The sequence below is a fragment of the Trachinotus anak genome, unplaced genomic scaffold (assembly GCF_046630095.1).
Source record: "Trachinotus anak isolate AG129_WGS33_773 ecotype Australia unplaced genomic scaffold, CSIRO_AGI_Tana_v1 ptg000032l, whole genome shotgun sequence".
NCBI classification, from domain to species: domain Eukaryota; kingdom Metazoa; phylum Chordata; class Actinopteri; order Carangiformes; family Carangidae; genus Trachinotus; species Trachinotus anak.
Window position 1 is genome coordinate 25,643,442 of NW_027273883.1, and position 16,096 is coordinate 25,659,537.

At 40.9% G+C, this 16,096-nt stretch overlaps 3 protein-coding genes across 3 annotated transcripts in view; 1 reads left to right on the forward strand and 2 right to left on the reverse strand.

Annotated features, from left to right (window-relative positions):
* Nucleotides 1-274: 274 nt before the first annotated feature.
* LOC139613416 (transmembrane protein 42-like) lies at nucleotides 275-2,878 on the reverse strand. The gene is made up of 3 exons (XM_071470047.1): nucleotides 2,627-2,878; nucleotides 1,704-1,850; nucleotides 275-1,612 (listed from the first exon to the last, which is right to left on the reverse strand). The coding sequence occupies exons 1-3, from the start codon at nucleotides 2,786-2,788 to the stop codon at nucleotides 1,469-1,471; spliced, it is 453 nt and encodes a 150-aa protein (XP_071326148.1). The 5' UTR covers nucleotides 2,789-2,878; the 3' UTR covers nucleotides 275-1,468.
* A 555-nt stretch (nucleotides 2,879-3,433) lies between these two features.
* kiaa1143 (KIAA1143 ortholog) lies at nucleotides 3,434-8,670 on the forward strand. Its single transcript, XM_071470046.1, has 3 exons — nucleotides 3,434-3,710; nucleotides 4,026-4,176; nucleotides 6,424-8,670. The coding sequence occupies exons 1-3, from the start codon at nucleotides 3,597-3,599 to the stop codon at nucleotides 6,636-6,638; spliced, it is 480 nt and encodes a 159-aa protein (XP_071326147.1). The 5' UTR covers nucleotides 3,434-3,596; the 3' UTR covers nucleotides 6,639-8,670.
* A 369-nt stretch (nucleotides 8,671-9,039) lies between these two features.
* The window catches only part of LOC139613412 (dolichyl-diphosphooligosaccharide--protein glycosyltransferase subunit STT3B-like), a 38,018-nt gene continuing 30,961 nt past the window's right edge, over nucleotides 9,040-16,096 (reverse strand). Inside the window, exons 11-16 of the mRNA XM_071470027.1 lie at nucleotides 15,892-16,079; nucleotides 14,808-14,979; nucleotides 13,559-13,732; nucleotides 13,157-13,270; nucleotides 12,814-13,023; nucleotides 9,040-11,783 (exon numbers count right to left, since the gene is read on the reverse strand). Of these exons, the coding sequence (XP_071326128.1) occupies nucleotides 11,703-11,783; nucleotides 12,814-13,023; nucleotides 13,157-13,270; nucleotides 13,559-13,732; nucleotides 14,808-14,979; nucleotides 15,892-16,079 (939 nt within the window). The 3' untranslated portion in view covers nucleotides 9,040-11,702. The remainder of the gene's footprint in view (nucleotides 11,784-12,813; nucleotides 13,024-13,156; nucleotides 13,271-13,558; nucleotides 13,733-14,807; nucleotides 14,980-15,891; nucleotides 16,080-16,096) is intronic.

Here is a 16,096-nt window from a genome sequence, read left to right on the forward strand (position 1 = left end):
TCAAGCTAGCCGTTTCCCCTTGCTTCCCGTTTATATACTTAGCTTATTAAACCACCTCTTTGTTGCAGCTTTACGTTTACCAGACAGTGTGGTATCAATCTTCTTATCTCATTCCTGGCAAATAAGTGAAGATCATTCCCCAAAATGTTAATTAAAGGAATAGTTCAATTCCTTGAATTCAATGAAATGTTCCATATGTACATTAAATCATATGTTAACTTGTTACTAATATTAGTGCAGTGTTTCTGTTTGTATCACTCTTTTCCCTCATGGCAACTTTCAGCATTCTTTATTCTGATGGCTGGATGAGAGAGGCCCTGAACATACAAAGAAAGGTACAAAAAGCAGTTCCAGTAAGCAGGGTGCATTACAATATGTACAAAAAGACAGTAACCAAGGGTGTCTTCATGTCTGTCATGATTGTAGAAAATGTTACATAGATATGGCTCACTTGGTGTGTTTGTCTTCACTGCGAGGTCTGTCACAGACAGATGGTCTGCAGCAAATGAGCTGGGTTTTCCAGAGCAGCAGGAGTGTTTTCAGTGTTCTCTTACTGAGAAGAAGGAGGCTGGCATGCTCATGTCCAGTGCAAGGAACAGTAAATAATCAATAACCTTGAGCTTTATCATCAAATAGAGAGGTTTCTTTTTTGATTATTTTGGTGTGAACTCTACTAGTCTCACCACCAGAACATCCCTGTGCATCTGAAGCAGTGAGTGTTGCTCAGCACTTCACACTGCAAACTCTTCGGTCAACTTTGAATTATGCCATGTTTTTGGCAAAACTGGTCTGGAAAATGTAAATAATTTTCTTACCAGTTGTCTTGAACAGAGGAACACTGGAGTTTGACATATTCGACAGCATCCTCACACCAATAGACCAAACTCTTTAAAACATCCTATGTTAACCTCCAATGCACATTTTCTGAAGATAGTTCTAGTGAAAGAAAGAGTTTGTAAGTTAAAGTACAGAAAGTCACATCAGCCCTTGGTAATTTGCACACAGGTACAATGAGGACTCATATATCCACTTAGAGGTTTTGAGCCTGATCAGAGAAAGTAATTCCCCTTTTTCTCACAATATCAATTCCCACTTGCTGTTTGAGTTAAGTATCAACATTCTATTGAGAACCCATTATAGTGACCCCAAAATTTGCTAATCTCAGTGACCAAGTCACCTCTATAGCAACCAATACTACAAAGCAATTAAGAAACCCAGTCACAGCATATTAGCCTGTATGTGAGAGGAGGTGAGTAGGACAGCTCTGTGAAAAACACATTCCACTGCTATAGTTGTTCTTGACATTAAGACGAGTGTCTTAATGCTTCCTCTTTTTAAAAGCAACATTTCCACTTCCAAGTGTCTGATAAATCCCATGAAGTGTCTCTGAGGGAGTCTTGCCATAGTTTGTTGTGATCATGACGTAAGAGCAGAGGCTGCACACTTGTGTCAAGCCACATTACTTCCATTACTTGTCCTTTTTCCCCTCCTCCTGTGGGAGGGTCTGAGGTGTGGATCCATGAAGCACCAGCAGTCCACACAGAGTGAGAAATATGCCCACCCACCATACAGCTGTATGGGTCTCTCCAAAAATCACCCTCCCAAGGACGGCCTGGACACACAAACGAAGGAGGTAACATGAATCTGAATGCTGTCTTTTTTAACTTTTTTTTTACTTTTGAGTGCAAGAGCAAAGAGCTTACTGAGGAGATGAAGTTAGATGCAGAGGTAGTGACTGTGGCTCTGGCTGAAGAGGAGCTTTGTTGGAGAGCCTTGGAGAAAAAGTTCCACATGACAGCATTACAGGTGAGGAGCAGGCCTCCACACAGCAGCCGCAGGGGGATATGGAGCTGGAAACACATTCAGGTAAAGGAGGAAGCAGCGGTCAACTACAGATGGGTGACACATTAAAGTAAAATCTTCCACAGGTGTTCAGGTTGGTTGAGATCTGGTTTGGGGTTTTTTCCTTAAGTTTGTCACCAAACAGCATGTTGTATATATGTAATCACTTTGTTTTACATTATAACTAGTAAAATAACATGTTTAGAAAAGTAATTCTGTGTAAATGCATAATCACAAATGATAGGCATCAAGTGCCATTCATGAACACAACCTTTTCACAGCAGACAGGAATTGTGGGAAAAGCTCAGGTGCAGATAATACAGTTATCAGTTAGCTTAAATCATTGATGTTATGAATTACACACAATTACACATGTGCTTTTTCAGTAATGACATATCAAAATAGCTGCTGAGAACAAAGTGTCAATTTAGTGTTCTGTCAATTTACTTGTTCCATAATATCTACAGATTTTTATTGTTATTTCCACACAACAACATAAAATGGAGACTAATACAAATGTATTTAAAACATTTTCCTGAGGTACTATTCAGACACCATTTACACTATAGCTATGCCCTGGTCTTAAGTCCCTCTTACTTTTGGCAACTTCATATTTATTTCAGTTTTCCCACAGTACTGAAGCTAGCTTCCGGCTTCCTGCTTCCTTATTTACATACATTCATTGTACGTGTACAAGGTGTAACCATGGAAATTATTCCGTATGTAACTCAAAACGACATCTTCAAACTTTTGCATTAGTAATGCACAACAAAGTCCGTCTCACCCAGTCACAATGTGTATTTCCACCGGGCGTTTCAGTCCAGCTTCCCATCCCTGACTCACACATCTCTCTGAGGTAGTCTGCACCCAGGGACAGCTTTGCGGAGAAAGAGGCGAGCGCACTCAAACCCCCCCCAAACAACGCGTAAAGAGAGCCCGACCACATACTTGATGATGGAGAGACCACTGGCAGAGCCTGTTCACTTCCGGTTAGAGCTGCTCTACCAAAACTGGCTGCAACTTACTGGGAGCGAATAGAGTTGCACGGCTAAAATAATTATTTACACCTACTTCTAGACAAAAAAGCCCAATGTTTGTTGTCGTCTTTGTGAATATAGTATCGATTATATATCAGAAATGAAATGACAAACTGCTAATATATTTTAGTTTTTCTTACAGGGTGGGCGAGTTTGCCCATAAGACGCTGGCACTCAACCTAAGTCGGCCGATGGTTTACAACTGATTGGTGGGATTTACGACTGACTGCGACGGGACACCTTTCCTCGATGGCACCCGGAGTCCACGGACGCCTTGGAAATGAAGTCGAATGAGTTTGGTGTAAACAAAACAAGAGCATCTGTGTGCGGTATCAAAGCTGTCTGTCGCAGCTGCGGCCGCTGGACCGAGGAGCGAAACCAAAACACCGACTGCCGTAAAGTGGGTGTGGGCGTGGCGTCCGGTGACGTCACAAACACTCACAGAAAGGCATTTCATTAATCTAATGGATCTCTATCTACTGGCTCTACCCCCTATATTGAAAACATAATGGTAATTGGCAGTAAAACATGTTTTACCCCATAAAAGTGACAGTCTGTGACGACGGCTCAACAGGCCCCATTCATCCCGGACTATCTCGCCAGCGCCCCCTACACGACCGGAAATCCTGAAAGCGGAAGTTCTCCCTGTTTGTTATTAGAAATATTTGTGCGGGCCTATATTCCATCTGTGCGCTTGTATTGTTTTACTGCGTTGCAATGAACAGAAATAAGGCCAGTGGCGTGTCGTGGGTGAAACCAGCGGAACCGTCCTTCCTGAAGAAGTTCAAAACCGATGTTGGATATAAAGAAGGGCCCACGGTTGATACAAAGGTATGTGGTGGTTCGGCTACCTGCTGTGTAAGCTAGCAGTCCGGACCCAGGGTAGCTTATTTGAGTGTATGAAATCTTTACGTTAGCTGTCTGTTTTGCAAGGTTTATATAAAACTGTATATTAGTGGCCGTCTGCTGATAAAATAGTTTGAAATAAGACATATCTTCCGCATTGGACTCATTTCTAACTTTTCTCATCCAGTTAAACGCACCCTGCGCAGTGAATAACACGGTGTGAACGGGGTTACTTCATTCATTGGCTGGCTGTCTGGTAAAGAAAACCTCTTTTGTCTCGGTTCCTGATTCCCCTCTCAGCGTCATGTGATGCCGACACTGGATGATGACAGTGGGAGTGATCAGGAGGACGAGCTGCCTCAAGTCGTGGTCCTAAAAGGTGGAGACCTGACTGCTGAAGAAGTGAGCAAGATCAAGGCTAAAATGCAGACTGGAGGTGGTGCAGAGAAAGGTAAGACTGAAGGAATAAGAACCATCTTTTAATGTCTAGAGGGCCTCTTTATTTCATTTGACATGGAGAATCGTACAATCCAATCTTTTAATCATATCACTGCTTCTAAACTGGGATATCTTATGGGATACATATAATTGGAAGACAGTCTTTATCCAGTGGGAAACTTACACAACTGCGATATGGAAACATGAATCCTGCATTGCACATACACTCACCGGCCACTTTATTGGGTACATCTGTTCAACTGCTCATTAAGGCAAATATATAATCAGCCAATCACATGGCAGCAACTCAGTGCATTTCAGCATGTAGACATGGTCAAGACGACCTGCTGAAGTTCAAACTGAGCATCAGTTCGGGGAAGAAAGGTGATTAAAGTGACTTTGAACGTGGCATGGTTATTGGTGTCAGACAGGCTGGTCAGAGTATTTCAGAAACTGCTGATCTACTGGGATTTTCTCTCACAACCATCTCCAGGGTTCACAGAGACTGGTCTGAAAAAGAGAAAATATCCAGTGAGCAGCAGTTCTCTGGGAGAAAATGTCTTGTTGACGTCAGAGGTCACAGGAGACTGCTTCGAGCTGATAAGAAGGCAACAGTCACTCAAATAACCACTTGTTACAACCAAGGTCTGCAGAAGAGCATCTCTGAACGCACAACACGTCGAACCTTGAAGCAGATGAGCTACAGCAGCAGAAGACCACACCGGGGGCCACTCCTGTCAGCTAAGAACAGGAAACTGAAGCTACATCACACAGGCTCAACAAAAACTGGACAGTAGAAGACTGGAAAAATGTTGCCTGGTCTGATGAGTCTTGATTTCTGCTGCGACATTCGGATGGTAGGGTCAGAGGTCAACAACATGAAAGCATGGAACCTTCCCGCCTTGTATCAATGGTTCAGGCAGGTGGTGGTGGTGTAATGGTGTGGGGGATATTTTCTTGGCACACTTTGGCCCCCATTTAAAAGCCATAACCTACATGTCCATCCCTTTATGACCACAGTGTACCATCTTCTGATGCTGCTTCCAGCAGGATAACACACCATGTCATAAAGCTCAGATCATCTCAAACTGGTTTCTGTACTCAAATGGCCTCCACAGTCAGCAGATCTCAATCCAAACTGTGTGATGCTGTCATGTCAATATGGACCAAAATCTCTGAGGAATGTTTCCAGCACCTTGTTGAATCTATGCCATGAAGAATTAAGGAAGTTCTGAAGACAAAAGGGGTCCAACCTGGTATTAGCAAGGTGTTTCTAATGAAGTGGCTGGTGAGTGTTTATTGAGAATGGTCTTTCAGTGATGTAATGGACATGTTGTTTTTCTCTGCTAAAAGAGAAAAAAAAGATTTCAGCAAAAACTGGAGGAGAAAAGTTGGCAGGTGGCTTCCGCCCACTACTCAGGCACATGAAATGATGCTCACTAACATCAAGCTGGAGCTGTAATAATCATGTTTGCATTTTTGCAATTATTTTGAATGACAATGGTTTGGCCTAGAATCAAAATTCTTTCATCAATTAAATCACGTCATGTGTGTCTTAGTTCCAGTGGTCTTCTGCCAATGTTCTAAAGCTGCTTCGACCCCAGTTGTTGCCAGTGATGGGTGCATGTTTTTTTGTTTTTTTTTTGGCAGTCAGGCTGTACTATACAAACCGGTTCCACAAAACAAAGTGTGATGGCACCAGAGAAGTATGATGGAAACAGAGGGCAGTTAAAGTAGGCTAATCAGACGATGAACATGCTGGTGTGGGGTGAGTGGTTAGGGCGCGTACTACATAAGCACAGATGCTCTGAGCAGGCAAGTCGCCTGTTGGGCCCCCGACCGGCCTCCGTGAGGCAGCTGCCCGCAGGTGAGATGAACTGACACGCACTGGGCAGCGGAGTGAATAGCTCATTTCTCATATTTGTTGGTAAGGTGTATTGAAGAAGATCACATCAGTAATAATGCATGAACCACAAGCATGTGAGAAATTAATAATCCAAAAATATTATTTGCTGACTGAAAATTCCGATCTGATGATGGAATTTTTATCATGGAAAAACTGTATCAGTCACAAATTCTTATTCAGAGCAGGGTATTTTTTTATAATTCTTGGAACTTCCCTGGAAGGGATCTTTACATGTTGATGTATTTTGTCAAGGCAACAGCAAGCACGTCATTAGAAAATCCCTATGTTTGCACAAACTTTGTTCTCTTAAAAACATTTATTTGTTTGAATCACACTTGTCCATCTTGTCTGCAGATGACGGACCTCCTGCTGATGATAAAATCATTTTCAAGAAACCAACCAAGCGCTCGTCCTCAGACAAATTCCGGATCACTGCCAGCTCCAGCAAAAAGAAGAAGAGTGGTGGAGGAGAGGAGGAAGAGAAGAAGAAGGAGGTGCAGTCTGGAAAGAAAATAAAGAATAACAGCCTCCTTTCATTTGGAGGGGATGAGGAGAACGAGGAGGACTAAGTGGTAGTGGTCAATAGTGTTTGATTATTGGCTGATAGAAACAAAGGTAAAGTGAGCAGACATTGTATTCTGAATAGATTCTGTCCCAAGTTCTTCCACAGCGTGCAGCCTGTCCATTCTTAAGTTTCTTTTAAAGGACAGACTAGTATTTTTCCATATTTCAGCCCATTGACTACAAATACAAACTTTTCCATTGACTTTAGTACATGATCAAAAGCAACTTCCACAGATGCAAATTGCCTTAAGTAGGTAGTCCATCACAGGGAAGAATTGAATTCCTTTTTTTATTCACAGTTATGTTGTTGTTGAGCTCACTTGTGTGCAGGAACGATTTTCAACCTGGCTTGGTACATTAAGGGACACTCAGACATCCACTAATTGATTGTGTGTCTGACAAAAAACAGCTTGGGGTGAATGAGGAGAAATTGTGATTTTTCTGACTAGTATTGTCGTGTCGTGATTTTCTTTAAATTAATCTAAAAGCCTGTATATGGGGTTTACATAATCACAAATGTATATCATTTGTACATCAAGAATCACACAATAATGCATTTTGCATTTATTAGCATTAGTGTTTAAATAACTGACCTAATGATATGACATGTACATGTAGAGGACACAGCACGCTCATTTATTTTTTTAAAATATCAAAATTATACAGAGTCATTTCTTCTTAAACCAAACCATATTTGGCCATGGGTAAATAGTTCAGACACGTTCATACAGGAAACATATTAACTCTAACAAATTTGTCTGAAACTTTTCACTTGATCCAGCTTTTGTTACCTATGTAAATTAAAATAAAAATCATATATTGGTCATACTGAAAATTGCTGTTTAAAAACAATAGATCATTCAACCTTGGGAATAGCATTGCATTGATGAGCTCTGTATTAGTAGGAATCAAATCCTAACGGATAAACACAAAGCACAAGTGAATATTGTACCAGTGAATGTACAGTCGGTAAGTTTCAGGAGTGGTCCAGCATCAAGCTTCAATACAACATAAGTCATATTGGTCAATAAAAATGAAATGTGAAGTAATATTCACCGTGATGGTCAAACATAGTTAACCTGAAGTCGATTTTACTAGATTCTGAAATCATCCAGAGAAACTCTGTGAACATCTGAAACTGGTCATTGGTCTTGTAACTGTAGGTGATATGTAGTTAATTGATTAATGGGCATATGGAGTATGTCTGTTTTCATTAAACAAATAAGTGAATAGCATCAGCAGTGGGATGAAGCTGCTCCTCAAAAAATCAGATTGGTTCTCTTATTACATAGCAAACTACAGAACTTCATCTGAGAAATGGAAATCAGGCAACACGAGGTAGAAAACCAGCTTAACTAATTATTTGCAATGAAAAGATTTGTTTGATTCTGTGGTGGTAATTTTTTTTCCTTTTGTGTCTCTAGTTAAATTGGGCCCAATTTTCACTGACTAGTTTCTGGTCACCCAGGTGATTAAAATGAATTCAGCCGTTTAGGAAAAGCAAAGAAGCAAAGTAAAGTTTGATTAAAAAATGTAATGTTGAAATCTCAAAATCCAAATACTGACTGACTAACTTTTGATGGCCTTCCTTTGATGAACTCGTTGAGAGCACAGTTACAGGTCACTCAGTGTTGCCTTGACAAAGCTCGACTCTTCACCCTCCTGCTGTTTAGATTCAGGACACATGTACCTCATACACATTACAATCATTTTGATGCTTTGTGTTTGAATTCTCCTTTTGATTCACACTAATTTGTGCCCATTAATGGTGTCATCAGAGCTTATAGTGTGTAGTAGTGTGAAAGTGCTTATTGTAGTTTTTATAATACATTCAGTGACATGCTGAATGTATAAATATGTTCTAGCTTCGACAAAGGAGCTGTTAGTTAATGTAGGAACAATGCATTGTTGTCAATGCAATGGGGTGATATTTTTTTTAATGTCAGTTTGTTTTTATGTGTGAATTTGTTTTTATTGTGTTCAGTTTTAGAGAATGTTTATGGCTGTAATATTTGAAATAAATGTCATTTTACTTGGCTCATGTGTCTGTGCAGACATTTTACACATTGGATTTTGTGCAGATGAAACAAGAAACACTGTTGATTACTGAGCTCTAGAGAAGCTGGTGGGTAGATCTTGTTACCTTTGCACAGTTAGGCTGCATTTCCCTGGTTTCTCTATAATACAGTCAGTACAGTCATGCTAACCTGCATCTCCATAACACGTGAGCTGCACAGTAGTTACACAGTTTGTAGACAATGAAAGCAAAAGATGAAGCGGTGCAGGCCTCTAGGTGACATGAAGCTCATTGTAGTGGTGTACAGTGTTTTAACTGGTACTGAAAACCAAGTGTGTGGGGAAAGGTCCATTATGAATGACTGAGCTGAAAGAAATGAAAACACAGCGTTACTTCAACCCCTTTATTCAAAAAGGCATGTTTCATTCTCATACCTGCATTGAGACCATTACAATTGGTGGAAAAAAAAACTCAGCAATAAAATCAAATCCTTACACTTTGTGATGTGACGCTACCCTTGATTTAGTCATTACAGCCTCCATTGTCCATGTAATAAATAAACCGACTGACTGTGTAGAGCTTTATTTTTTTCTCTTAAGGCCAACGCAATACTCACCGCCTGCACTGTCTTGCGATGGTGTTCCAACTAAAGCTCACCACAGAGTCAAAGTCAGCTCATGCAGGATGGATATGTTTATTACAATATCGTCAGGAAACAGAATAAGGTGAACTCAGTTATAGAGCAGATTGGTTTACAGAAGGAACAGCTGACAGTGTTATGTCACTGGATGCATAACAGAACTACAAATTAAAACAGCGGAAATTAAGCCAAATAGAAAAAACACTATTGTGTAATGTTGTTTTAACCCTTCTCCTGTGTGGAAACATAACCGGCTCTTGCCGATAGGTCAGGGGACCTGTGGAAGGAGCAGCAGCATCCTGCAGCAACACATTCATTCATTAATCACCTTTAGCTGATAAAATGTAGACGGTCTCCGCTTCCCTGAAGCATCTTAAAGATAAATTAATGCTCTACCCACTGAGCTGCAGCAAAACACTGATAAGAGCTCAGTTCTGTGTGGAGTCCACTGTGGTTCAATAACGTACAAATGTGAACTGTTAAGAATCTTTTACACACCATGAAAGATAATGTTGGTTTAATACAGATTGGGTGTTATTTTCATAGTTTTGATCATTTCTGACTGACAAGTTGTCGTGGTCGAGCACTCGGATGATCAGAGAGGTTATAAACAAAACAGGTTAGCCAGATTACCGAAATCACTTTAGAGGGACACCACTAATTTCACACTAGTTCAGTTTACTCAACCACGGGGACGACTACTCAGCCCGTGCAAACAGTCATATGATGTCTTCTGTGGAGAAGTTTCCAAAGTTTGAAAGAAAAAAATAACAAAAAACCCCAACACCATCAAGGGTAATATTGGTTTGGGCTTGAGAGACTATACATTTTTAAATGCAAGCCTATGTTACAGACTGGAGGTATGGAGTTAGAGGAGGAGGATCAAATGAAAGAGGCTGTTCTGTCGTAGGAAATGTAGATTCCAGTGTTTTTGGAGTTTGACCCTGATACTACAAAATAAAAGTCAAGATATTTCAGCTTCTGCTGCTCTGGTTTTGACTATTCTTTTTCAAATAATTTCTTGTGAAATCATCAGGTTAATGGAAATGTGATGCCAAATTACTGGAAGACCCCTTTAACTGATGCTAAAACTGAAAGTGAATATACCTGAAATGTTGGGAAAAATCCCTCATTTTAGAGAAAAGAGTGTGAGTGAGAGTGTGAGTGAGAGAGAGAGTGTGTGTGTGTGTATGTGTGTGTGTGTGTGTGTGTGTGTGTGTGTGTGTGTGTGTGTGTGTACACACCTTCAGCCAGTACAGTAGGTCAAAGCTGAGCCAGGAAGTGTCTCTAAACTGCAATGTTTGGGTTAACGGATTCACCTTTGTTTCCTCCTCCAAACACGTTTTACTAAGTTTGCTTACAAACTGTCTAAATAACTGCTCATGGTTCCAGCCTGGTGAGACGACTTCTTATCCATGCCGACATGTTCCAAAGTCTCAGCAACGGAGAGTACAGTGTTATCACAAACACACAAACTATGAAAATCAAATCCAAGTTTTAACAATCAGGAATTACTCTAAGTAAGCAGTCTGGCTCTACAATAATACATCCTGTCAGTGCAGTAGTACGAGGTTGGAGGAAGCATGGTAGCTTCTCTTTGTTGGCACATATGTGTACATGCATGTTTCTGTTGGTAGTGGATTCTGAGGAGAATGTAAAAGGAAATTAAATACATTAAAAGAAACGACTCATCACCGATGTGCTCACTGTGATCTAATCAAAGCTGGATGCTCCAGAAGCATGTGAGCCCAAATTCAAATCACTGAATTTCTGCGATCTTCTAAATGCAGCTGGTTAAAACTAAAGGAGCAGGGTGGTGGGCAGGTAAGTGTCTGTCTCTCTTTCTCCTTTTCCATCAAACATATTCATCAAGTGTGAGAATTCTCCAAAAAGGAGAAACAGCCATTTCAATCATCCTAAAATCACCCTTTGTCTCAGTTTAAGCAGATCTCAACTCGGCTCAGCTCTGATTTTGTAACATGGTAAAACAAAGTTTTATTTTGTGTACGTTTCTGAATGATGCATAGACCAGTCCCAAACTAACTCCCTGGATTAAAGACATGTAATCTCTCTTGCGCTCTTTGTCATCCGTCACTCACAGCATCTTCAAGTACAAAACGAAAAGCAAATCAAAAGGTCACAGTTCCTCAGGTTAAAACCAGTGTGGGGAGGATCTCAAACTGGCCGACATTTCTGCCTCCTTCACCCTCCTTATCGGGTCAGATGTCAGCTGATAGGAACATTTCCAGCCTCCAGGTAAGGACGCTCGGGACGGCAAATGTCGGGGGAGCCTCATTTGTTCCTCACTCATCTTGATAGATGGATTTTACTGCTGTTGCTTGTTTTTTTTGAAAGTTGTTAAAGATTTTTCTCTCTCCCGTCCACAATGTGCCTCTGTTAATGGTGGGGTTTCTATAAAGACCTTGTGGTCAGTTTCTTGCCCTTCTTGAGGGACAGCTTGTTCTTGATGTATCCCCGCTTCCTCTTGGCTGTCTGCAGAGGAAGAAACAACCAGAAACACAGGCCAGTAAAAATGAAGCCAGGCTTTGGCACTCTTCAGTAACCACTTATATTTCAGTGTGCTAATAAATGTTCTATATAACTGGATCAAACTTTTTCAAGTCTGAAGGAAGAGTGTAAGAGACTTAAGTTTATATCTACTATGTCACAAACCTATCTGTACCCACATTTATACCGAACCATATAAAGCCCGATAGAAAAAGTTGCTAGAAATGATCTAGTTGTGTTAAATTCTCATTTATGCTCCCTTATCAGTGTAAGTTTAGCCGCCAACAAAATATACACAATAACATATTTTAACCATGAACCTTCATTAATCAATCAATAAAACATTTTTTCATTTAAACCCTACATTGAAAAAAGAAAAAAAAGAAGTTTGCATCTGAATAAAAGCTGTTTCATTGCTAGAGGTCTGGGTGGGAATGAACAGGGAAAATAGAATTGGAGGTTCTAACCACTAACCACCACATAAATTTAAAGAAGCAAATGTATGTGTTATGTTATATGCATTTACTTTTCATGCATCTGTGTCATAACTAAATGAAAAAAAGTGAAATCAATTAGCTTTTTGAACTGTTTGAGTTGTGACAAAGTTTCCATGCTCTGTTAAAATAAAATCACAACACAAAACACAAAGTAAAAAAGCAGTGTTGCACTGCAGAGGGCAGCACAGACATCCCAATACTAAATGAAAAGCACTGGCATTAATTTTACTGCAGAGGTGCAAGGGAGCTTTCTATTTTGAGATGAAGAGGCCTCATTCATGTCCAAATGAAAACAATTAACTGTCCAATCACACCATGATAGGATGGGGGTGAAGCTTAAGTTACACTAATGCAACACAGCCTTTGACATTTAAACAGTTTCCTGCTGTCTGGATGGACACTATGATGATGATGATGAAATTCCCATCACACAGAACAATGCAGACCCTTCCTGAGGAAAGCATGAACTGGCCTTTTCATTGGACCGAGTACAGTGGCTGAAAATGACACCAGCTTACCTTTTTGGAGGTGTACTTCTGCTTCAAGGTGTCAGTGCTTCGCAGTTTGTGCTCCAAACGGTCTCTATTTTCCAGATTTTTGACCTTATAAATCCTGACCAACCAGTGCTCTGAGGTGAAGGCTTCCTCCAGGTGTTTCAGCTTTATGTCTTTGTTGCCAATCTCAGCGTTACGTGTTCGGTCAAATCCTGGTGGTGTCCGGAAGTCCAACTTGACAGAAATTAAAAAAAGAGATAAAGTTATGATTCCTGTCTGTTGAAATTGTGATTACGTTGTCCTTTAAAATCAATTACTTTTCAAGTGTGAGAGGAATGTTCTACTGAAGGATTATTAAATAACATACCTGCATCTCTCCAAAGCGGTAATAAGACATTTTGTACATAAGACAGTTGAGTAGCGTCGGGGAGCCGGCTTTGTCCACTCTGAACTCTCCCTGCGGGGTAAAGTAGTCACTCTCCTGGGTTGAGAGGCAAGATGAGACAGATGGTGGGAGAAATGAGTGAAATGACACAAACCTTGAGCCATTATCTTATTTGGCAGTCCAACATTTTACAGCACACTTTTATTTGATTTCTATGAGTGGACCTCAGAGAGTGCATTAAAAAATGATGTGAATTCCACTTTGCAGATGGCAACAGTTGCTTTAGTTAATATTTGAAAACTGTTGTACCATCATCTTCTGTTTGTTTCTCCTTAAAGATGTTACTCAGAGACACAGTGTGTGTGTGTGTGGCAGCTCTCTCACCCTGATGTCCCTGGGATGCTCCCCCTCTGCGATGCGCACCATCCACAGGAACTTGTTGATGTCATCACCTGAGTAGCCAATCACTCCACCAAAGATGATCAGGACATAGTCAACATCCAGTGACCTCATGATTTCATAGGCTGCAGTCTCATTAGATGACATGGCTTTGCCCACCTGTACACAAAGACATGGCAGCTTGACAGTTAAATCCAATTCAGTAGAACTTGCTTATTATGTGATGATTAAAGGGTCACTTCACAGATTCTAGTCAGCAAGATCAGTTTAGTGGTCCTGGAGCATCATGTTCTCCGTGGCTATGCCAGTGTGCCGCTGTTTCTTGGTGTTGTTTTTGTAGGAAACCCACCTGAATGCAGTATCGGTGGCATGACATTGAATCCATCACTTGATAATCAAATAACAGACGCAGATGTTCATGCTGTGGTTAATTTAATATTCACTCAGTTCAAATATGTGGTTGTTAAAATGAATTGCTTTCAATTCTTTTGGTACATGTGGTATTTTGTTTACTTGCAACACAGACCCATCATTTCCAGTCAGCTTAAGCAGTAAGTGATGTTCTGCATGCTCAGCTGAATTGGATTGGAAAACGCCCCCGACCTGTTCAAACCACCACTAATGCTGGAAGAGTTCTGAACCTACACTAGAAACTGAGTATTAAGGGTTGGAGGTTGAAAGACGTGAACATTTACCAGGGAGGGAACATCTAACAAAGACATGAGCCCATTTTAAAATTGAGGTCCCACTGTTAAGAGGACCCTTCATCATCCCAGCTTTGCTTGTTTACACTGAACCAAACAAAGCCAGCATGATGCTGCCCCAGTGTGAGATTTTGGACAGTGTGCCGGTGGCGTGGAATCAGAGGTGTGACATGTAACACAGCAGTGTGGGTGTCTGTCCTGCCGTTCCAGTTTAGCCTTTTACACAGATGTCGATCCAACTCTGTGACAACCTCCCCATTCTGTGTTTGTACCATTTTTTTATAGAACAGTGAGGCAGAATAAAGGCACAGGATTCCTGCCTCGAACAGGCAAAAAAAGGGGCCGTGCTATCAAGTTACCATTATCAGAAGTGTAGTATAAAAGAAAAAATAAAAGACTTTCTGAGCAGCTTTGTTGTAAAGTTGCTGTTGGACCACAGAAGAGATTATACATCAGTTTTCACAGGCTGTTTTTATGGAACTGAAGTGGACGGTAAATGTCGTCAGTGTTTGGGATGCAGCAGCTCTCACCAGTGCTATATGACTGTTGTTCCACGTGTTGTTGTCCACCAGCGTGGTTCTGTTTGCCATGCCTGCTATCTGGTAGCCATAGTCCCACCAGGACATCACTCTGGCGTGCTCATCTGTGTTCTGCCTCAGCCAATAGTAAGCCTCTCTGAAGTCATCCAAGATGTTACGGGAGCTGGAAGAAAAAGTTGATAGATGAGTATGTTGATGGCACAGTGGTAGAAAGAGGTACAGTCAAAATATGTATTTGTACAGAGTATTAATATTAGACAGAGCCTTGGGTGTAATGGCGATATGATTTTACTTAACAGCAAAACCCCTCAGTGAACCCTGAACCACTGTGCATTAAGGGGTCAGTTCAATCTTACATCTAGTGGTATCTATCCACGTACAGTTTCTGCTTTAGGTCTCATGATATTAGTACTTTTAGATGTTTGCCTCCACCCAAATATAATTCAGATGAACGGCCTCTGGGGCCCCCAAGGGAGAGCCTCTTATCAAAGTTAGTGTTATGAGTATTTCTTGTTGTGAGTCTCAGGGCTCAGTCACATAGTCCAATCACGTTTCTGGTAATACTGAATATTTTCTTATAGCAGAGTTGATTCAGATTTTTACTGTATAATTTCCATTCATACAGGTGTACATACATATACATATATAGAGATAAAACAACATTAGAATTTGTACAGCAATTAAATGTTTAACAGGACAACCTGCATCACTGTTTCCATTTTATGGTCTGTCTCTATACTACTGATTATAGCAGGGTAAAGAATTAGGTGTGATATCTGTTAGGTGTCACAATGGATGTAATGTGGCCAAGAGCTTTGTTTAAACCAACAACACAAATCCTGAGTTCCAAGAAAACCAAACCAAACCAAAATGATCTGCATGGCTACATTACCACAAGGGATGAAAGTAGGGGAGAAAAATTCTTGTAATTTGGGCAAACTGACCCTTAAAGAGCTGCTAATCCTACAAGGAGCCACGAAACTGTTCAAACTTAAACAGTTTCCAGTCAAACATACTGGAAAAAGTCTAAAGTTTATGTGGCATGTGGGAATAGCACATTGTGTATTATTCTCACCCATCATGGTTGTAAGATGCCAGTACGACACTAGGGCTGGAGTAGGCATTGCTGGTGACCCAGGTGCAGTGGACAGCAAACATCATGAGCAGCATCAACATCAGCATGGTGACTATAGACTTGATGTTGGGGCCCAGGCCCTCCTCGGCCTTCTCTGGCTCCGACACGTGTTTACGCACCTTACCAGCCTGCAGGAAACAGCACA